Source organism: Zingiber officinale, chromosome 2B, assembly GCF_018446385.1.
Source record: "Zingiber officinale cultivar Zhangliang chromosome 2B, Zo_v1.1, whole genome shotgun sequence".
NCBI lineage: Eukaryota > Viridiplantae > Streptophyta > Magnoliopsida > Zingiberales > Zingiberaceae > Zingiber > Zingiber officinale.
This window is the reverse complement of record NC_055989.1, coordinates 969,291-992,256: the sequence shown is the minus strand read 5'-3', so window position 1 is coordinate 992,256 and position 22,966 is coordinate 969,291. Positions and strand designations below refer to the sequence as shown.

The following is a 22,966-nucleotide window of genomic DNA, read 5'->3' as shown; positions in this document are numbered from 1 at the left end:
AAACAATTGACAAAGTGTACTACTAGCTAGCTAAATCGATTTTGCACTCACCAATAACTTATAATTAAGAAAATTGTTTATCCTGCAGGTAAAAAGATATTAATGCATAGATCAATGAAATAATTTATAGATGCATAAAGAACTAATGGCAAAGTATCATATTACATTTTTGAGTTGAATGTATACACTTGTTGGGAATCAGAATCACAAATGAACTAATACAGCATGCAGATTACTGCAAATTTATTTGATTGACATGTGGTTGAGACAATGTGTCTAGTCATCCTGTCGAACAATTTATAATTTACAAGAATCAAATATTTTCATCTAAGTGCTAACTCAAGTTACATACAACATAATATAGAAACTAATGAGGAAAATGATTTGAGATTGCCAGCAGAATCACCATGAGGCCAAAGCACCTATAAATACAGTAGTTGAGTACCCTGAATGATAGGAAAGTAGCATCCAAGTTATATAAGTTATATAATTGAAAAACACACACACTTACATTGTATTGCCTTCTCTATCCTCTGTAGTCGCAAGATATAGTGCGATGGCAGAAGAAAAGAAAATTTACACCTCAAATTTCTGATATTTGTGATTCAGGTTTTGCCAGTACCTAGAAGGATATGAAGTTTAAATGGATTAAAGAACATACGAAATCCATAATTCATCATACCTATTTTTTTATTTTAAGAAGGGATACCTCAGCAAATTGAATTTGACGACGTCGTGGTTTTGAAGGCTTCGTTTTTATTTCTTGTTCCATGTCATTAGAGGATTTTTCCACAGCTTGTCTCCTATTCTGAAGTCGAATGCCTAATAACGACTGCGGAGAGGAATTTTTTGAAGAGACAGAAGGCAAAGTCCTAGAAAGCCAAGACTCTGATGGTGATTTTGGCAATGGTGGAGGCAGAAGTGACAACAAAGGATTAGTGTTGCTCTTCAAATGCAGTGGCTCACTATCATTTCCACAATTTTTGTTACTATCAACATTCATATTCCCATTGTTCAATTTTTCTGAAGAGAAGGGTGAAATGGGCTCAGAAACTTTAGAGACTTCTGGTTGCAATACTTTTTTTTCATTAGCTCCAGCAAATATACTTTCTCTACTCCAACGATCTATACTAATCTCACAAGAACTCATCATACTTCTAGTATCATTGACAGTATTGAAGGAACTAGCCTTTGACTCTGAAGATCCTGGCCTATGCTCTGGATCTACACAAAGAGTTTTGTCCAGCGAAGGGCTCATGGATTCGGAGCCCATTCCGCTGCTATGATTTATTTTCCTGCAGCTGTTGATGCTTTGCTCGCCGGCCTCAAAACTGTCAATCTTGCTACAATTGCTTTCTCTGCTTAGAATTCCAACAGAATCCTGCCTTTCATGAACACCTAATGGATGTCCATCATTTTTATCAGGGGTTGTACCTCCAGTGGCTGAATTAGCAAATGCAGATGAACAATCAGCTGTAAGGGAATCAGATTCACTCCTCGATTTACTTATCGCTTCGGTCAGGGGGGAATATTCCTGACCTAATTTTTTTCTATAAACAGCTTCCCATGAGAGCTAAACAAGAAATTTCAAGAAAAGGCAATTCAATAACAGGCCAAAGGGGAAAAAAACAACCAAGAACAGATACTATTGCCGATACTTTACCTCTTCAACGCGAGCAAGAGATAATGGATATGCATTCTTGTTCTGAGGACTTGCAGTTTTTCCCCTTGACAGAGACAAGCGTCCTCCTCGAACTTTCACCCCTGGGATTGGATTTAGAAGACAGAATTTAGGAAGCAATCCGCAACCTTTAGATGGAAAATGGCCAGCATCATCATAGTTATCTTCATCATCTTCATCGTAGCTATCCTCTTCCTCCAATTCCTTTGCATACTGTTCAAGGTAAGTATAACTTTTCTGGAGGGGAATAGGAGCTGGCTTCCTTGCAGGATCAGTAACTGCAGCCCTCTCAAGAAGTTTCGTACCCTCTCGTGGAGGTACAGCTGCTTTCTTTAAGGTATAGTGTGGAGAGTCGGTAGCCATTGCCTGTGCAGCGGGCAAAAACCTCTCTATCATGAAATCCCTGGCTTCGGGATCCTTCGGGAAGCTGTCCGAGAGCTTGGCCGCATTTGTGTTTCCGCTGATGCCACTGACACTGCAATTCATGAAGAATGACTCCGATCGCGATAGTGTATCAAGCGCATCGGAGAAGGCGTCGTCTTCTTCGTCGTCGTCTTCATCACGAGTCTCCGCGACTGAGACGGGCAGCTTTTCTGGCTTCTTCTCTACCTTCTGATCAGTTTTCTCAATCTTCTCTTCATTCTCTACCTTCTTCGTAATCTCTGCCTTCCTTGGCATCTCAATCCTATTCGCCGTTTCTGCTTTCTCTTCTTTCTCGGTCCTCTCTACCTTCTCTTCCGCAACAATTTTAGGAACAACCTCAAGAGACTCGTAGGATTTGGCAGTTCCAGCATCGGGCGCGAAGGTCACAGCTTTACGAGTTCGTACACTACTGCCGACCTTCAAAACCAGAGCCACGTCAGCCCGCGACGAGTTTCCGCACTTTCCGTTGTGGACGATCCTTCCAGGCGGAGGCTTGGGGGCCTTCATCATCTTCCCATCGCCAATCGCATCGGATCCCGCCGCGGTCTTGGGCAACCCCGGCGTCTGCTCCCATACGAAGGGAACGACGCCGGGGACGCGCACCGGGCCCGACTTCAAATCCGACTTATAGAACGGCAGAGACGCCCTCCTCGGCGGCGGAGGACGCCCCTCGCCCTCCTCCGTCGGAGAAGCCGCAGGCCCCGCCGAGAATCTCCGCACCGAGAGCAGCGGCGCTTCGAGGTCGATCTGCTTGTCCTCCATCGAATGCTTCAACATCTCCGCGCGTCCATCGCCACCCGAGATTCCAATCCCACGAACATCAAATCATCCCCCAAAAAAGAAGAGGATAAACAAACCTTTGCGGGAATCAAAAGGATCGCGGATTAAAAATCTCAACTTGCGAGGCGGAAAGTGAGAACGGAATCGTTCGAGAATCGAGAAAGAGGAAGAACGAAAAGAAAACGAAGAATTGTCTGCGACGGAAGCTAAGAGATGCATTTAGCGAAGAGAGCTACGAGTGTCCTCCCTCCGTGGGACTTTACCGAATAAAGTGGCAGAGAGAACAATGCCGAGTTAATGACCCAATTTACTTACTCCTTTCTTACCATCCACATGGGTACCAATGATATGGCATATGGGAAGCCTTCCCGAGGTATAAAAGAGGGGCAGATTTTCCATAAAAGATAATAATTTAAGCAAGGTTATGCTTTCACGAAGAATATTAATCGTTGGATCAGGTGTGATTAATTAATTAATTATAATTATTATTTGTTGGGGGCGATTTATCGAGGTTGGTGATGGGTCTCTTTGCGAGCCGGTTTACTGTGCAAGAGAGATGTTAAGTTGTCACTGATTAATTATAACTTCTCAATTTAGTTTCTCATATATGCTCATGGAGTTGACCGTGTGATCCCGGGGTATGATATCGTGGTAGAATATTCAGATTATCATCCAGACACTCGTGGTTCGATCTTCAGTTATGATGTATTTGTAGGAATTTTCCTCCAAATGGGGAGCGCAATCAAAGGATGCTGGGCGTCTGGGTTGGCTGCCGCGTGCGCTTCCCGATTTACCCTGGTGATCGGTGGGAAACTTCCGTGGGGCCGGGCTGATCACCCCAGGGATAGTCAATGAGGCTAATTGAGATTATCATGAAGTTGACTGTGTGACAACCGAACCAGGGGTGCTTTGGTTATGACGTTGTACCCTTTGACTGAGGTGCTAGGTTCGAACACCCCTGCGCAGACTCTTATCAATTAAGTGGTACCGTTCACCCAAAAATCCCTTCAGGGGTTTCTGATAAGGAGTTGTTTCGACGGTGGTGTCGATCACTATAAAAAGTTTACCCATACAGTTTTATGGGTCTAGTGGCTAGCGCATGAGGTGTTGTTACCATGAGGTCTGGGGTTTAAATCTTGATAAAGCCGAGATGAATGTCTCCCTTATGTGTTAGTCACTATTCCAAAAGCTAGTAGTCGTCCGTGATTTATCTCCTCCATGTTGTCCCTGAGACGGGTTGATGGAGTGCTGGGATGAGCGTATTCACATTTTTGCCACCATGGAGTTGACTGTGAGATTGTTGGGAAGACAGATTCTACCTTTTGGTACCAATAGAGGGATGTTAAGTTCTCACATGGGATGCGTAATATAATATTAAATTTCTAGACTATTTATTAGGAGGGCTTTTTGATTTAATTTGGGCAAAAAAAAAAAAATTTTGTGGGATGGAAAAAAATCCTCAATCACAATTTTAACTTTGTATAGAGTCATTGTGTAAAAAAAAAAATTTATTTCCATTCCAGATATATAAAGTTTCATTTACTTCAACTTTCTCATATAAACATTATTATATAAATTTAGTATTATTTAAAAAAATTTAATATATTTTTTATTCAATTGAATATTATTTAAAAAAAATCTAATATATTTTTCATGAAATTAAAAAATCAATTCTAATAGAAAATATATTAGATTATAATTTAATATAAAGAATTATATATATTTTTATTTTTTATATCTAAATAATATAAAAAAATAATTAAGTAAATTAATTTTTATAATACGGGACTACCTATAAATTTAAGTTATGATTGGAGAGTGTATTCTCCCTTTTTTTTAAATTTAGATTAAATCTGATTACATCATTTAATTATTTTTCACAAAAATATTAGAATTTCTAGCCCATCACGTGGATCTCGGCGTCAAAGTGAAGTGAGAATTATTCTGAGCGTTGACTGCTGAGATCGCTTTGACGGTTATCGGCAAGAGAAACAGGTGACTGATCACCGTTGATAATTAATGATTCTGGTTGTCTTTGATGGGACCTTGTTGCTCGATTAGACAACAGAATTCAACAACCAATCTACTTATTTCTTGATTTTTTTTTCTCATAAGAAAAAAAAAACAATTTTTGCAATAAAAATTGAAAGGAAGTGATTTACAATAAACTCCCAATTGAGTATAATGCTTAATTAACTAGTAAAAAAACATGGGTTGCAAAGTTTTGATGTATTACATGTAATTCTGTTCGAAAATGATGAAAATGATTAATTAAGAATGTGACTTTATTATTGATCAAAAGAAGACTCCGCATAATATAGAGAGCGTTAGTGACAGGGTAGGGAAGGAATTCCCGACGTTGACTCTCTGATACTTAAGTCAGTGATAGAAGAAAATGATGAAAAGACGGTAGCAATGTGCGTATGTAGATGACGATCATTTTTATAGTATCACTATTATATTTATACACGTATTCCAAAGTACTCCTAAAAAAGAACGTATCATATAATAACTTTGACACATTTCCTAAAGTGAATCTTCAAATCTCTATGATTTGATTAATTGAAAACTTCGAAAGCACAATTTACTTGTAGGATTACTTCTATCATTCGTGATGTAAATTTTCAAAAAGAGAGTACGAAATAGTTGGGGCATGGGGCCCACAATGGCCCGATCGATCATTCGGATTGCCCGATCAACCTTGCAGAATGTGATGAGTGATTCAGTCTTCACTCAGTCTTTTCATTTGCATCAAAGGCATGATATGTCCAATCGATCTATAGGTCCGATTGGCGATCGGAAGGCTCGGTTGGCCGGGTTACCACTACTTATTGCACCCTAAGGCTCGATTGGCCATCCAAGGTCCAATCAACCGCTCAAGGCCCGATCATCCATCTGTCCCTAGTCCCTACTCTGATTGGTGATCGTCTCATCAGCTGATGTCCCCGACCTTGACCTAGTTTTTGGGGTCCACCCTTATCACTATATCAACATGCATGAAAACAACATAGTGATAATAAAAAAAAACAAGAAGTTTTCTAGATTGTCTGCTAAGATTTCTAGCTCAATAACTGCTGCTAATTGTTTCTCATTGTTAATTAATTTTGCTCTTAATTATTTCTTTTTCATTGTTAATTATTTATTCAAATGTTTGAAAATGCGCCATCGGGGTGACAAATTGCACATTTGAGATTGCACGCTATTTAAGATTTAAACAATAAAGAAACCTATCCAATTCAGTAAGTTAGTTGAACGTTGGCAAAAAGAAGAAAATTAAATTTTGTCTTCTAAATTTATTATTAAAAAATAAATATCTTTGAAAATATGAAATTGACAACCAACGATGCTTCTAGAACAGATGATAAATTTGTAGGGATTCCATTTATTTTTCATATGCTTAAAATTAATTTAAAACCAATATTTTTTTTTACGTAGTATTCAAAATTAAATTGGTAACGTGATAAATATTTTTTGTTTGGATAGTTCGGTTTGTTGGGCATCCTAATAAGAAAGTGACATTTTATAATTTAAATTATTGTATTTTAATGACGTCATTAAACAGTGAAGAAAAGGTTTATTCCCGGAGATTCCTCTATCAGTGATCTTCTTTCTTCTCTATAAATTAAAACCCTCCTTCACTGCGACTGGCAGCGGATCGCCGCTTCCCTTGTTCCTCTTCGCCGACTTCTCCAGAAGCAGGTTTTCCTATTCGCCTCGTTGTTTGCTAGCTTCGTGGAGATCGAGAGGGAGGTGTGCATAGATCGGCTGGTGGCGATGACGAAGCTGGAGAAGATGGCATCCATTGATGCCCACATGAGGCTTCTGGCTCCGGCGAAAGTCTCCGAGGATGATAAGTTGGTCGAGTACGACGCACTTCTCTTGGATCGCTTCCTCGACGTCCTTCAAGATCTCCACGGCGAGGGAATCAGAGAGACGGTATGCTCGCTCTACTTGTTTGTTTCGATGTGTGCGGTTTGTTTGGATGTAATGTACAAAATAGGAGGAAAATCTACTCTCTCTCTTTTTTTTTTCTTTTGAAGGACTTATTGGTCGGTCGAAGTGGGTGGTAAATAATTTGAATTTTACATCGTGTTCGGTGATTCTTATGTTGATCCATTCAGGGTTTTTTTTAAAGAGGAACCGAATGATGTTCGTTTCTTGCTCTGGTTGTAGTCATTTTAGCTTCCCTAGCTAGGGAACCACTGAATAAGTTCCGAGGTGAATGGTGAAGGATTTACTGAGAATCCTAAGCGGGGTTAGTGATGCAATGTTTTTTACAAAGATTCATATTATTACCTAACCGATCATATTCTATCAAATTTGCTGTTTGGTTTGGTTATTTCATATTTGATCTTTTTTTTTTTTGTTTCAAATCTGGCGAAGCAAGTTGATGTTTCACTAATAGTAAAAGAAAGCTTTGCTTCTCCATCTATGTGAGCTAGAACATTCAAATCCTTGCTTTAACATGTTATTGCCTTTTCCTTTTCAGGTTCAAGATTTATATGAACTTTCTGCTGAATATGAAGAAAAGCATGAACCTCAGAAGCTAGAGGAACTGGGAAAGGCGCTGACTAGTTTGGATGCGGGTGATACCATCGTGGTTACAAAATCATTCTCCCACATGCTTAACTTGGCAAATCTGGCTGAGGAGGTCCAGATTGCCCATCATAGAAGGATAAAGCTCAAAAAGGGAGATTTTGTTGATGAAAATTCTGCAATAACTGAATCAGACATAGAGGAAACACTAAAGCGCCTTGTAGTGCAGTTGAATAAGTCGAAAGAAGAGGTATTTGATGCTTTGAAAAATCAGACAGTTGATCTAGTCTTAACTGCACATCCAACACAGTCAGTCAGAAGATCTTTGCTTCAAAAGCATGGAAGGTTTGTCAATAACTGCCAACTATAATCTACTTGCCAGAATTCCAAGCAACTATGTCATTTTTCTTCTTAGATTGTCTAGTTTAGATGCATTATTTAGTGTTGTCAATTTGTGGACTTAATTATATAAATATGGGAAAGGATTTTGTAACAATTTCTTCTTTTTTTTTGGGGGCTAAATATCGTTGTACCTTTCCTCTTCTTTCCTACAAAAATATCCTAAAGTTCACAATGAGATCCTGCATCACTGGCATGTTTTCTAGTTGCACAAGCTGTCATAGTTAAAACTGGCAAATATTTGCTGCACATGTCAAAGACATTTTAATTTTAGTAGGAAAAGGACTAACATTGTAAATCTTTCAGAACATACTTCATAATATTATTCGATTCTTGCACTATCTAACATCCAAATGAATGGATAGTTGTATCTTTAAATCTTAGAAATTTCTTGTCTTTACCATTCCTGGTGTGTTATTCTTGTTTAATAACAGCAAGTAGCTATAAATGTAATGAAGTTGGCACCTGCTAGAGTAAAGGACGAAAGCAACACTTTTCTTACATATGATCAATGTTTTCTTCAGGATAAGGAATTGTTTAACTCAGTTGAATGCGAAAGACATCACTCCTGATGATAAGCAGGAGCTTGATGAGGCTCTTCAGAGAGAGGTAACTCTCCCACATACTTCACTTTACTATGAACGAGCATCTTTTTTAGATCCTTGAAGTTTTTCATAGAGCTGGAAGCTACATGGTTGATTTTATGATCTTTTCAATATTGAATTAGAGAATAGAGAATAACGTAAACCTGTGTATAGAGAATTTTTAATTTAACAACCCAAGTCACCAGCTTGTTTAATGTTTTGTTACCATTGATATTTCTAGTATACAGAAAATAGGAAAAAGGATTTTTTTTTTTTTTTTGCATGGAATCAGGTTGATAATTATGTAAGAATGAGTTTCCTCTTTAAAAATCAACTATATCATCTTTTTAACAAGGGTGTTTCTTATTAAAAAAATGAAACATTTAGTGATATTCCATCAAACCATGGTTTTAAATTTTGTTCTATGCCTATTGACACGGGTGTAATATTTTGTTTTTTTTGCTAATCGACATGCGAGAAGGTTCTGCGAATGAAGCTCAACCTTCAAACATGTAATAGCAATAAACTAAATGTGTACATGCAATTTACCCTTGATGCATTCCCTTGGACAACAGGAGATGCACCTACAATTTACACTATATTTTAGCGTGAAATATTATTTCCTTATGAGCATAAGTTCTTTTAATCTACATGCATTGTTTCATCAAAATGACTTCCATTATTCAATTTTCCTTTAGACTGAGGTTGAGAACTTTCTTGCCTCTGCATCTCTTCATCGTTCCCATCCTTGATAATGTGGTAAATGAAGATCTCACCATCAGAAGATATTGACCAATGAACATTTGTAATATATGCAATAGCCAATAATTGACCCTCTGGAGGTTCATCCTCTCTGTGGTCAATGCTTGGCTCACAACTTTTGTAATTCATTTTATGTTGCATATGCATTGAAGACCCTGACGTACTATTACATTCTCCATTTTTTTTTCTTACATTGTTGGAAACAAACATATTGCTAAATCAGCTTGGAACGGAAATATCCTCAGTCTTCTAATCTTGCTTTTTCATAGTTGTGTTTTTATTGTTTATTGCAAATTGCAATTGATCTTTTGCACATCCTATTGCTTTTTATTTCTTTAATTTTATCAGCTAAAAATTATGGCTTTCATTCTCGAAGCAACTAGTTTGTCTTACAGCATAAAATGATTAGACATTACATAGAAATCTGATCTTCCAATCTGAGCACTAGCTAATTGGTATTGAAACACAAGCTACCCTATTAGCCCACTATCAATTTGCATCACTCTTTGTCATCTGGCTTCGCACCTTTTAGATCTATAGGTTCTGCCTAGCCTTTCAAATACAACATATCCATCGTGAGTAAGTTCTTCATGTCATAGTTGGTAGAATCCAACTTCATCATATTTGCCCCTGTATCCTGATCATCATCTGTGATCCTGCTTTATCTTGCTCTGAAATCGCTTGTTGGGATGCTACAGATTTAATTTAAGCGTGTCTAATGGATACGACGATGTCCTAGCAGTTAGTTGCACAATATTGTAGCATAAAAATAAAATTCAAACACACCAAATTTACTTGGGAAATCTCATGGAGGAACAAGGGTAAAAAAAAAACCCATCAGTAAAATACTTCACTAGTAAATATGAAAAAGTACTCATTAGTTTTTCCTATTGAAACATGCTACTTGAATGGAATAAAGTTAAAGACTAATAGCTTAAGAACAGGATACGATCAGGAACCAATTTGTGCTTAAAGACTAATAGTATAGTCAATCAGTCTATATTAAATTTACAAAATATCTAAATCATGCTAACAAAAATGTTTAAACTAGCTCAACAATCCTACAATGTAGTCTGATTAGCGAAATGCCTTGCCTAAGGTTTCATATCTTCTCTAAAATTCTCTAGTATTTATTACAACATTCCTATAATATTTTTTAATATCATCATTGTACCTTTGATTTGTTGACTTGTAGATTCAAGCTGCCTTTAGAACAGATGAAATCCGAAGAACTCCACCGACCCCTCAAGATGAAATGCGTGCTGGAATGAGCTATTTCCATGAAACCATATGGAAAGGTGTTCCTAAATTTTTGCGACGTGTTGACACAGCACTGAAAAACATTGGAATAGACGAGTGTGTGCCCTATAATGCACCCACTTATTCAATTTTCCTCTTGGATGGGTGGTGATCGTGATGGTATATATGATTCCAAATAGGCCCATTTTGATTTTGCTATTATTTTGATGTAAATGTAGTTGATTTGCACATTTCCTGAGACGGGAAATGGAATACAGTAGATTGTTCATTGTTCTTACAAACTTATACATTAGGAAACCCGAGAGTTACTCCAGAAGTAACAAGAGACGTGTGCTTGCTGGCCAGAATGATGGCTGCAAACTTGTACTACTCACAAATTGAAGATCTGATGTTTGAGGTATTACATGGTCTTCTTATTGTAGTTTGTCGTTCTTTCTTTTGCAATGTTCTTGTATGAAGAAATGACATATTTTCTTGTAGTTGTCTATGTGGCGCTGCAATACTGAACTTCGAGTACGAGCTGACATTCAACACCAATCTTCAAGAAAAGATGCAAAGCATTACATAGGTGCTATTTTTTCATTAATTTTTTTGTCAATTTAATTACAATTATGTAAATGTTTTTTTTGTTAATATTATGCAAATGAATTTTATATCATCTATCACCATCTTCTAAGCTTATCTTTCTTGGTATTTTATTAGTCTGCTTCTGTTATAGGAAAATCTGACAAAAATCCTACATTATGTTTTGAAATTGTAAGTTAGCAAGTTGTACTATTTGTAGTGTGATATTTTCAAATTTATGTTCATGAAAGCTTTATGTATTCATTGTTTGCTTCATATTTATTATTTAACAGAATTCTGGAAGCAAGTTCCTCCGAGTGAGCCTTACCGTGTTATACTTAGTGACGTGAGAGATAAGCTATACAACACACGTGAACGCTCTCGTCATTTACTTTCAAATGGATATTCTGATATTCCTGAGGAAGTGACTTTCACAAATGTTGAACAGGTATGCATCTCTATCCATGTTACAAAGGGTTGTTTTAATATCTCTTTTATGTTATTCCACATCTGATGGATTCCATAGAGGTTATAACTATTTGTGCTGCCTTTGTTGTAGTTTCTGGAGCCTCTTGAACTCTGCTATCGATCCCTCTGTGACTGTGGTGATAGACCTATTGCAGATGGGAGCCTTCTTGACTTTTTACGCCAAGTATCAACCTTTGGCCTGTCTCTTGTTAGACTTGATATTAGGCAAGAATCTGACAGGCACAGTGATGTTGTTGATTCTATTACCAAACACTTGGGAATTGGATCCTACCGTGACTGGTCTGAGGAGCAACGTCAAGAATGGCTTTTATCTGAACTTAATGGGAAACGCCCTTTGTTTGGTCCTGACCTACCAATGACAGATGAAGTTGCTGATGTTCTAGACACATTCCATGTCATAGCAGAACTTCCTTCTGACAACTTCGGGGCTTATATCATATCAATGGCAACTGCTCCATCTGATGTCTTGGCTGTTGAGCTGTTGCAGCGTGAGTGCCATGTGAAAAAAATCCATTGAGAGTAGTTCCATTGTTTGAAAAGCTTGCAGATCTTGAGGCTGCTCCCGCAGCTTTGGCCAGACTTTTCTCTATAGATTGGTACAGAAATAGGATTAACGGGAAGCAAGAAGTCATGATTGGATATTCAGATTCAGGGAAGGATGCCGGTCGATTTTCTGCAGCGTGGCAGTTATATAAAGCCCAAGAGGAGCTTATAAAAGTTGCCAACAAGTATGGAGTAAAACTGACCATGTTTCATGGTCGAGGTGGAACTGTTGGAAGAGGTGGTGGTCCTGCTCATCTGGCTATCCTATCTCAGCCACCAGATACAATTCATGGATCTCTTCGAGTAACTGTTCAAGGTGAAGTAATTGAGCAGTCCTTTGGGGAGGAACATTTGTGCTTCAGAACACTCCAACGTTTCACATCTGCTACACTTGAACATGGAATGCATCCCCCTATTCCCCCAAAGCCAGAATGGCGTGCATTGATGGATGAAATGGCTGTTGTTGCTACACAGGCATATCGATCTATTGTCTTCGGGGAACCGCGTTTTGTTGAGTATTTCCGGCTAGTGAGTTTCCTAACTCTCTTATTTGAGTATTTATTCTAGTTTAGGAAAATTTAGGTTAGTTGCAACATAAGTCGCTCATACATGTTAACTTCATTGTCCAGTCTTCTCGACAAGTATGTGATGTGGAGTCGATCTAGGTGTCTGACACATTAATTTCTAGAAGTGGGATGTGTTTGATGGATCTAGTTGTTTGGCACATCATATCTTTATCAGGGTGGTGTTGTGTCGAGAATGGTAAACAGTAAATTTTATAACACCTTATCAGCGAAATCAGCCATTTATCCTATCAACTTCTACCATCGTCACCTAAATGGAATGTGCCGTCAACCAGTCAATCTTTTGGATAATGCTCTCTTCTCTTTTCACCTCTCCTTAATGCAATTGTGGTTACATTGACAGGCTACACCTGAACTGGAGTATGGGAGGATGAATATCGGAAGCCGGCCATCGAAACGAAAACCCAGCGGGGGCATCGAATCACTTCGTGCAATTCCTTGGATATTTGCATGGACACAAACACAGTTCCATCTACCAGTGTGGCTTGGTTTTGGTGCTGCATTCAAGCATGTCTTGCAAAAGGATATCAATAATTTTCAAACTCTCCAACAAATGTACAATGAATGGCCATTTTTCAGGGTGACCATTGATTTGGTCGAGATGGTTTTTGCCAAGGGAGACCCTGGAATAGCTGCTTTATATGATAAATTGTTGGTTTCTGAGGATCTGTGGAAATTTGGTGAGCAACTCAAAGCCAACTATGAAGAAACAAAATGTCTTCTTCTTCAGGTGAGATCTATATTGTTTTTTCATCAACTTTTAATTAAGAACTCCAAACTGATTATTGAGATACAACAAAAACAATATATTGATTCCATTAGTTTGTTAATATACTCTGAACATTTTTATTACTTTTTCCCAGCATTAGCATTTGGATTACTTCAGGGTTTAATGACACCCCAAAAGAAACCGAGCTAGTTTCCCTCCAATACTTTTAAAGACTTTACAATATTCCCATCACCTTGGTTCTCTTTTCGTAGGTGGCTGGTCACAAAGATCTATTGGAAGGCGACCCATACTTGAAGCAACGGTTACGTCTGCGTCACGCGTATATCAAAACGCTGAATGCTTGCCAAGCTTACACCTTGAAGAGGATCAGGGACCCCTCCTACAATGTCCATGTCGGGCCTCATCTGTCGAAGGAGATCACAGAGTCTAACAAACCTGCTGCCGAGTTGGTGAGGCTCAACCCCAGCAGCGAGTACGCCCCTGGACTGGAGGATACTCTCATTTTGACCATGAAGGGTATTGCTGCAGGAATGCAAAACACTGGTTGATTAAATTTATGAACTTGATTAATTATATACTAGTGCAAACTTTTCCTTTTGGTGTGTTTGTCGAAGACAATACTTTTCGGCATCGTTGCCTGATTCTTATTAGTAATTGAACCAGACAAAAAATAAACCCTTATCTATGGATATGTATGTTTCTTGTGTTTTTATTTTGCATGAATCTAAACATCTGCACTTGTTAAAATCTTTGATTCAGGCTGTTAATTCGGGTAGGTCGGGTTTGAATCATGAGAGTTGATTTTTTTTTTATTTTTTTTTAAAAAAAAACTCAATATGAATCCTATCCGAATCAAATTTAACTTAAAATCCCTAAATCTGACCAATCCGAACTTGACCATTCAAGAAAAAAAAAAGTCAATTCAAAATGATTTTATATATATATATATATATATATATTTACTATTTTTCTCATAATTTTTTATATTTATCTCAATATTTTATTATTATCATACTAACATTAATATTAATATATATAAAAATATCTTAATTTTTAAAATAAAATTTAATTTAATCTAAAAAAAATTCACTAAACTTTATATTTGAGTCAATCCGAATCTAACCAAATTTAATCTAAAAATCTTCAAATTAAAAATGTTCCAATCTGATCTCACCTGAGTCCAAAAATACTCAATATGAACTTATTTTTTTTTTTTTTCAAATTAACTCAGATTGGATCGTCAGATCAAGTCTATTTTTGACATCCTATTTTTGATGATTTTGATCGGACGGCGTTCTTTTGGTTGCAGTTTGTCATGCTGACAGACAAGACGAAAAGGGTACTTAGGGGAGAAAGTACGAAGACAAATCTAATAATACCTAAGAAAATAGGAAATTGTATTAATAATTAATTCCTCGTGTACTTAAATATGCGTTTATATAAATTATAGTTCCTAAGACTCATAGCTAAATATGTGTTTAACTAAATTATAGTTGCTAAATGGTCAGAATCTAGTCAGCTAGAATATATGCATGCATGCATATACATAGGTATTTTAGTAATTTCATATTAATTATATGCATGTCCATGCATGCATTTTAATTTGGAGATAGAGATTTTTAGCTGACCAGATTCTGACCAGCAAGATTTACTCTTATATAAATTATAAATCCTAAGACTAAGAAAGAATTTTTTTTAAATTAAGAACCTTAATTATAATTTTATAGAGAAAAAAATATTTCTAAAAAAATAAATTTCTTAACAAAAAATTAAAATTAATAGAATAGAACGCACAAACCAGGATTCATAAATAATAAAATTATCTTGAATAACATAAAATATAAAATACTAAAAATAACAAAGATATTCTGAAAATACTTAAATAGTAGAATTGGAATTTGAAATTTGATTATGATGGATCCTTTGTGACAAATATAGATTTTAAAATTAACATACGTGACCATCAATATAATCTGATTCTGAATCCCAACTTAAAAATTATAACAATTTAAAATTTTGATTGACCTGCATCATTCTTGAAAGTATATATATATATATATATATCTCTGATGCAATCGGTATGCAAGAAATTAAATAAATCTGTTCGAGTCAATCCCACTTAACATGCCAAAAAATCACTTAATTATTTGTTAAAAAAAAATTTAAGTCACTGCAACAAGCCAGCCATAAATTACGTGTTAAAACTATAAAATAATATAAAACGTAATTTTATTAAATTATACATATTTATATATAAAAAAATAATATATATATATATATGTTGATTACGTAGTGGAATCGTTGGATAAGCACATTTAATTATTTTAAAATTATACAAAAAATTTAAAATACAACATTTAATAATTTATATTTGATATATTTTATAGATGAATTAAAAGTCGGATCGAAACAGGTCATCGCCAACTTTTTTTTCCCACCGCTAATTGAATACCTATTTTTGACATTTGTTAGTTAAATGATTAACATAAAATGATAAATGGCTCCGCAACCGCTGCGAGTCTTCATTTATTGCCCCACGTCACGGGAAGTTCGATCGCGGAGGAGAAGAGCTTTGGATCGGCAATGGCGTCGCAGCAGGAGCGCGAGAACTTCGTGTTCGTAGCCAAGCTCGCCGAGCAAGCCGAGCGCTACGATGGTACGTTTTCCGATACAGAACGCTAGGGTTCATGTTTTCTTCGATCATCCGACCTCTGTTGGCGCTGCAGAGATGCTGGACGCTATGAAGAAGGTGGCGAATCTCGGCGTGGATCTCACCGTGGAGGAGCGGAACCTGCTCTCGGTGGGGTACAAGAATGTGGTCGGCGCCAGGAGGGCTTCCTGGAGGATTCTCTCATCGATCGAGCAGAAGGAAGAGGCGAAGGGGAACGAGAGTCATGTCAGGAACATCAAGGAGTACCGACAGAAGGTGGAGTCGGAGCTTTTTAACATTTGTACCGATATTATTGCCCTGCTCGATGAACACCTCATCCCCTCTGCGTCGGCTGGCGAATCGTCTGTCTTCTACCACAAGATGTGAGTTTTATTAAGATCCACCGTGATGCTATTGAACGGATCTTTTAGGGTTATCAAACTTTTTCCCATTCTGTCACAGGAAGGCAGATTATTATCGTTACCTGGCAGAATTCAAAGCTGCCGACGATAAAAAGGAAGCGGCAGAGCAGTCTTTCAAGGCGTATGAGGTAGATTTTTCTTTTTTTCTCCCTTTTCTATAATATTTGTCACATATTAGATTAATATCTAATAGAAATTTCTCCCATTAGGAATTGAGCAAAGCTATCACCCTCTAGCCAACTAGGCACCCCGTGGGGACTTGGTATTTTTGTTATTGATATTATTGAGGATGTATGGAGATAATGGCCAAGGTCTATTATTTATTAGGTTTTCTTGAAGCGTGACTACCTGTTTCTTTTCACTATAGGGCTTTAATGATAAATTGTAATCTATTTCAGTTAGTTGACACCAGTTTTTGTTATGGTTAGAATTTGAAGTTTGCATCCATTGTTGTGGGTGGAGCATTATGAGAAGCTTAATCCGGATTTTGGATTTACAAGTTCTTTCATAATTACCTGAGGCAAACCACAAATGAGAAGAAATGGGCATCCCTCATTTACATATAAGTGAAGTCCTCGCTTGATTTTTGCTTCTTCACAATTTGATGTCTGACCCTTTACTAAATTTTCCTTGTATCTTGTCATAACCAAAGTCTGAACTATCGTATATGATGTAACATGACATTATGATCTCACTGTAGTTTGCAAGGATATTTATGTATTATGAGATTTATCACTTCATCTTTTTTTGTTATAATCTCAAACTTACTATAATTCTCTATTTCAGTTTCTTTTTGTTTACCTAGTGAATTTGATATTTCTTTAATATTGACTCCTTAGGCTGCTACGAAAGTAGCTGAGGCAGATCTTACTCCTACTCATCCGATTCGATTGGGATTGGCTTTAAATTTCTCCGTTTTCTATTATGAGATCATGAATTCACCTGAACGGTAATGTTCATTAGAATAATATTTTTTTAGATATAAGCTCATCATCTGATTTCCTTCGTACTTGTTATCAAACTGCAGAGCTTGTCATCTTGCAAAACAAGCTTTTGATGAGGCTATTTCTGAACTTGACACACTGAGTGAAGAATCATACAAAGATAGTACCTTGATCATGCAATTATTAAGAGATAATCTTACCTTATGGACTTCTGACATCCCCGAAGATGGAGGTAACAGTTGATAGAATGTGTAGAATAATGTTCTTCCATGCATCTGAAAGAGAATAACTGGATATATAAGCTACTTTTATTTATGTCTCTGCCATTTTTTTTTGAAAAGAAGATTACATGCTGTCTAGCAATTGAACTTTAACCCACATTGATATATAATACAAAGATTAGTAGATGAGTTTCATTATGATACCTTGTTTGCTGTTTTCGCAACTCTATTTTCTATGCTTATCTGCATGATGTGTAACATTAATACAGCAACCTAGAAAATATCTTTTTCAGTTAGCATCTTCATTATCTTTTAGTATTTATCTGTAGAAGGATGAAGCGATAATGATTTACTTGTTATTTATCTGTAGAAAATGGTCAGTGTTCCTTTTATTTCTGTTTATACATGTGCTGTGCTAGTGGCTATTACAATTTCCTTGAATATATATTTCTATCAGTTTCCTCTTGAATTTATTTTCCCCTGGAATAATAATGCAGGTGCAGAGGGTTCTATTCTGGACTAGAAAATCTTATTTAAGCCCACAATTTATTTTCTGCACGAGTGTTTGGACAAATGTTTTGATCGATTAATTGTCTGAGTGGTCTAAAATGTTTAATGTTTTTCTCATGATTTGTGCAGTGACTGAAGATGGTGTGAAGGAGAACAGCGGGAAGACTGCTGCAGTTGAAGATGCAGAGGTTGGTTTCTATATACGATGACTTTGTTTTACATACATCTAATGCACTTCATTTGTTCTGGCAAATGTGGGAACGTTCTTCATGAGATAGAATGGAGTTGCCTGTCTTATTTCATGCAAAACACAGTGTGCTTGGTTTGATGCAAGTTTTCACTGGATTGTGGTGACTAGGGTTGCAATTCCTTGGGGATGCAACTCCGTGGGCCATATCTCCATTTTTTTCCCCCGAGTTTGAGTGGGAGATTGATGGATGCTAAACAGCTTTTGCCATAGTGTCTAATGTATGGCTTTCTTGAATTATGGTTACTGGGATCCAAATTCTTTGTGGATGCAATTCCTTTATGTTTCTAGAGCCTTGATTTTGACATCGATGAAGGTTATAACTGCTTATTCCATAATCTAAACTATGGTTTCTGGATGCAATTTGCAGTGAAGGCTAAGCGGTACTTGAACAAACATGACGTGAGGATGTCCCAAGACCATCATTATCATTTGTTGCTAATGGTTTTAGTTTTTTTTTTTCTGTCATTATTTAGGGAATTTATGTCAACTCGGAAGTTAAAGCCTGCCATTACTTGAACGCCTGATGCCAGTGGTTTTATTTGTTTATTTTTTAAATTGTCAGTTATTGTTTCGTGTTCTCTCTCTCTCTCTCTCTCTCTTTTTTTTTTTTTTTTTTTTTGTAATAATGTGTCAAGTAATGCAAGTGAGAATGCATTGGAAGCCCTTTTCTACAGTCCTTAATTCCTTCCATTTCTCTTCATTAATTCAAAATCCGTAGATTTTTAGTGGTGTAATATGGCAGCTTTTAAATTAATTGCTTTCGTTTTAGGTTTTTTGTTGTTCGGTCTCATAAGAAGCGTTTTCATCCTATTTATCTGTACATGATATGCAAAGACCCGAAGGAGTCTATGGTTTTGTGGATGTTATGACTTTAATTGGTTCACCTGCTAAAGCAATCCAGAATTTTAAAAGTAAATAACTGATCGATCCAATTCAAGAACAAGAATAAAGTTAAATGGAAAACAAAATAAACGTTACTTGTTTTATCCTTAACTTCGTTATGGTACATATTGTCCTTTCGTAAATAATCTAGAATTCTGAAATTGTAACGTAGCGTAGCGGGAGCAGATTCGGCTTTCTTAAAAATGGCGTAAATTGGAGGGCTGCTCGAACTTCAATCTCGCCATTGGAAATCTTCGGGGGAGTTTCAAACTTGGGAATTCCCAAAATCAAATGATGCAGCAGCGGCAGTCCCCACTAGGCTCTCCCACTTCGCCTTCTTTCCTGCATCAACAGATTTCATTTCCCTCACTTCTCTCTCTTTATATACAATGGCAAAGCCTCCCCGGATGATCTACTCAGGTTGATCATGTGGGCTGTGGGCTATAAGCGTCAACAACGATGCCTTCCCCAGGCTATTTCCGGCCCCTTTCTCTCCAGTTTTTTTTTTTCTTGTTTTTCCTACAATAAATCTATAGTAAATCTCTTTCTTAAGGTTGAAGGCTGCCTGAGCTGCAGTGAATGAGCGTAGTGGAAATCAGAAGGCAAAAGTTCTATATAATTCGGAGCTCGTGAGCTTCTTTTATAGGTCTTGTTTTATCGACTAATAAAGGATTTCGTTGATTGAACCTATCCATCAACTAATCTTTCTATCAGTCGATGGATCCTCTATTCCTTCATTATTTACGCTGACCTGATTCGTTCGATCATAGAAATCTCATTGTTCCATAGATAGAACACAGTTTTTCTGTAAATTGAACATCTTTTTACCTTTTGTGCTCTGATTCAAATCATGATTAATTCTGGAAATATATTGATTCGTTGACTGATCGCCTTGATCTGTCGACGGAATCGAAATTTCCATTTACGGTCTAGATCAAATCTCATTGCTATGGGTACTAAACACCTTTTTCCTTCAATCGAACGATCCTACAAAAAAATATATTAGAAAATTTATCCTGAAAAAAAGGAAAAAAAAATATATAAAAAAATAAAAAAATTTTAAAAAGGGAAAAAATAATAAAAACGTTAAAAAAACATTAAGAAAATAAAAAATAGGAAAACATAAAAATTTTAAAAATACAAAAAAAAAATTGAAAAGTAAAAAAGTAAAAAAAACTTAAAAAATTAAAATTTAAAAAGTAAAAAAATAAAAAAATGAAAACATTAAAAACATTAAAAAAAACAAACAAAATAAAAATATATATATAAAAATAAAAAAAACGTAAAAAAGAAAAAGTAAAAAAAAAACTTAGAGTTTAAATAATAATAATAATAATAATAATAATATTATTATTATTATTATTATTATTATTATTATTATTATGTATAGTTGGTTTTATAACTAAGGGTAATATAGTAAAATATTAAAGTAGGTTATTCGTTAAAATTTTCAAACAAACAAATTTTTATTGCATTACCTAAATTGAACCAAACAACATTTGGTTATGTTTTATTCCCCATAATTTTGGTTATGTGATTACCTGATAATCACATAACGAAAGTTATACATAATGACTTAAACCAAACGCACCTTAGTGTCATCCACTATACGTCGTATCACCTTAACCATTAGCCCCATATTGTCTTTAGGGTCATCTGTTATATGTCGTATCATCTCATAAATCATGTAAACATGCACTTATGTTGTCCAAAAAAAATTGACATCTTCAAAATACAACAACATATAATATCCATTACAAAATAGTATGGTTGCATAATCTTTATTTATCCTAATAGAATAATAAGATTATATAATGAAAGATAAAAGCAATTTAATATGAATTAAAATAATTTTATATCAATGAAAAAGTGAAAATTTTACCAAGAGTCTAGTTTAAAGTAATCTTTCGCATAACCAATATCCAAATATTGTTATCATCCCAGAACACCAAATTGATATATCAAATATATATATTGGATCCCAATAGGAATAAGTTTAGCAAGTTGTAATGCTGATTGATCCATAGCAAACATACACCAATTAATCCCTTCTCCCAATTACCCATCAAAACTTTCCATTCCAATCCATTTTGCGCCAAACCAAATTCCTTTTGGCGCGGAGCTTCATGGCGGGAGTTAGTTTGTAACATCAAATTCCGCGGCAGCTACACGATCAAAATTCAAGTCCGCATCATTTTTTTTTTTTTTTGAAAATATTTTTTCCCTCCATCGATCCTTAGCTTCTCCATTACAAATACCTCTCCCCTCTCCTGCCTTCTTCTTCCCCTCCATCTCTACTCTAGCCGATAGCCATGGCTCTTCGATCCGAAGACAAGGAGAACGTCGCGACGACCTCCGCTTTTCGCCTCTCCGTCTCCATGGCGAGCTGCAAGCGCAAGAGGTCCAACAGGATCCGGAGGCCCCTACAGGACATCACTCACCTCTTCCAAAACCGCCCCTTCCGCGCCGCTTCTTCAGGAAGAAGAGCCGCCCTTGATGTGCCGATTGGCGGCTATCCTCCTCGTCTCTCTCTTCTCGAGGAATTCAGGTGACCGCCGGCAACTCAGCAGAATCTACCATCGAGTCCTTAGATTTATATGTCAGGCTGGCAGCTTCATCATTTTTCTGTAATTTTGTTTTCTTTTCTTAAACAAAATAAGAACGACTTCAGCGAATTTTAAAACAATAGTTACGGCAAATTCCTCTTGATCATCGTCATCGTATCATTTTATTCTGGTAGTAACTTTTCTTTTTTCGGTGAAAAAAAATATCAGCTTTAGGTACGAAAAATCTAAGTGGTGCTGAGTCAGCTAATGCTTCGGCTGAGTCATCCTACAAAATCTAAATGAAAAATCGGATAACCATTAAATCAAGTCACAGGATTCATCAGTTAACGTATAAGGTGTTGTTATTATAAAATTTGGGATTCAAATTTCAATAAAGTCGAGATAAATGTTTTCTTTATATGTTAATTATTATTCCAAAAGTTAATAGTATCTTTTTCGTGTTGATTTTGAGATAGATTAATGGAAACATTGAAAGTGAGTGTATTCATCTTTTATCATCAGGATCCATCGATGACATCACTCAGATTATGCGCCGCCATCGATGAGGAAAAAGAGTAAATGAAAGCCCTAAATAGTTGACATCGCAAACTTGAAGCAATGGTATTATGACATTCAAGTCAACGGAGAAAAAAAAAAAAGGTTGAAATCAGTCGAAAGATCTCAGGTTTAAAAAAAGGGCCAAAATTAGTTTTTTTTTTTTTTTTTTTTTTTTTTTTGACATAGAACCACAAAGCGCATGTTTTTGAGACAAAAGGCCAAAGTATTCACAAGTAAAGCATTCCAAATTAGTACAGAGAACATTTTACAATCCTTTTTTGTAGTATGTATATATTATTGGATATTTTAAATAAATGAAAAGAAGTTTGAAAGGAGAATCATAATTTTTAGAAAAAGTCATAACTTTTAATCATTTTCAATTTGTTTGGTTCTCTATAAAAGAAGTTAAGTTAGATAGAAAATGAACACAGATTTTTGCTCTCTTCCTTTATTTTTTGAATTGTCTTATTCAATGTAAAGTATAGACAATTAGCTTTATTTAATCCTATAGGATATTTGACCTTTGTGGTGCACAATTTATAGATCAAATAAAGTCTTAAGGATAATATTCGAAACACGATTTGGAGTTTAAGGTCGATTTTGCTTTTGAGCACTAATCTTATACTATGCCAACAATCTTAAGGTGTT

At 36.1% G+C, this 22,966-nt stretch overlaps 2 protein-coding genes and 1 pseudogene across 2 annotated transcripts; 2 read left to right on the top strand and 1 right to left on the bottom strand.

Moving 5' to 3' along the window:
• Positions 1-211: 211 nt before the first annotated feature.
• On the bottom strand, positions 212-3,132 carry LOC122044959. Its single transcript, XM_042604989.1, has 4 exons — positions 1,664-3,132; positions 710-1,573; positions 512-622; positions 212-422 (listed from the first exon to the last, which is right to left on the bottom strand). The coding sequence occupies exons 1-3, from the start codon at positions 2,879-2,881 to the stop codon at positions 584-586; spliced, it is 2,121 nt and encodes a 706-aa protein (XP_042460923.1). The 5' UTR covers positions 2,882-3,132; the 3' UTR covers positions 212-422; positions 512-583.
• A 3,352-nt stretch (positions 3,133-6,484) lies between these two features.
• Positions 6,485-14,040, top strand: LOC122044958 (annotated as a pseudogene).
• A 1,789-nt stretch (positions 14,041-15,829) lies between these two features.
• On the top strand, positions 15,830-18,999 carry LOC122044957 (14-3-3 protein 9-like). The gene is made up of 7 exons (XM_042604988.1): positions 15,830-15,991; positions 16,062-16,368; positions 16,448-16,535; positions 17,247-17,356; positions 17,435-17,583; positions 18,212-18,270; positions 18,700-18,999. Exons 1-7 carry the CDS (start codon positions 15,919-15,921, stop codon positions 18,700-18,702), a joined length of 789 nt encoding a protein of 262 aa, XP_042460922.1. The 5' UTR covers positions 15,830-15,918; the 3' UTR covers positions 18,703-18,999.
• The last annotated feature ends 3,967 nt before the right edge of the window (positions 19,000-22,966 follow it).

What these genes read in the sequence shown, in the direction of transcription:
- LOC122044959 (XM_042604989.1), bottom strand. Translation starts at nt 2,881, where the DNA reads ATGTTGAAGCATTCGATGGAGGACAAGCAGATCGACCTCGAAGCGCCG. An exon ending in CTCTTGCTCGCGTTGAAGAG is followed by an intron (nt 1,574 to 1,663) that starts GTAAAGTATCGG and finishes TTTCTTGTTTAG; the next exon opens with CTCTCATGGGAAGCTGTTTA. An exon ending in GTCAAATTCAATTTGCTGAG is followed by an intron (nt 623 to 709) that starts GTATCCCTTCTT and finishes ATATCCTTCTAG; the next exon opens with GTACTGGCAAAACCTGAATC.
- LOC122044957 (XM_042604988.1), top strand. Translation starts at nt 15,919, where the DNA reads ATGGCGTCGCAGCAGGAGCGCGAGAACTTCGTGTTCGTAGCCAAGCTC. An exon ending in TCTGTCTTCTACCACAAGAT is followed by an intron (nt 16,369 to 16,447) that starts GTGAGTTTTATT and finishes ATTCTGTCACAG; the next exon opens with GAAGGCAGATTATTATCGTT. An exon ending in ATCATGAATTCACCTGAACG is followed by an intron (nt 17,357 to 17,434) that starts GTAATGTTCATT and finishes ATCAAACTGCAG; the next exon opens with AGCTTGTCATCTTGCAAAAC.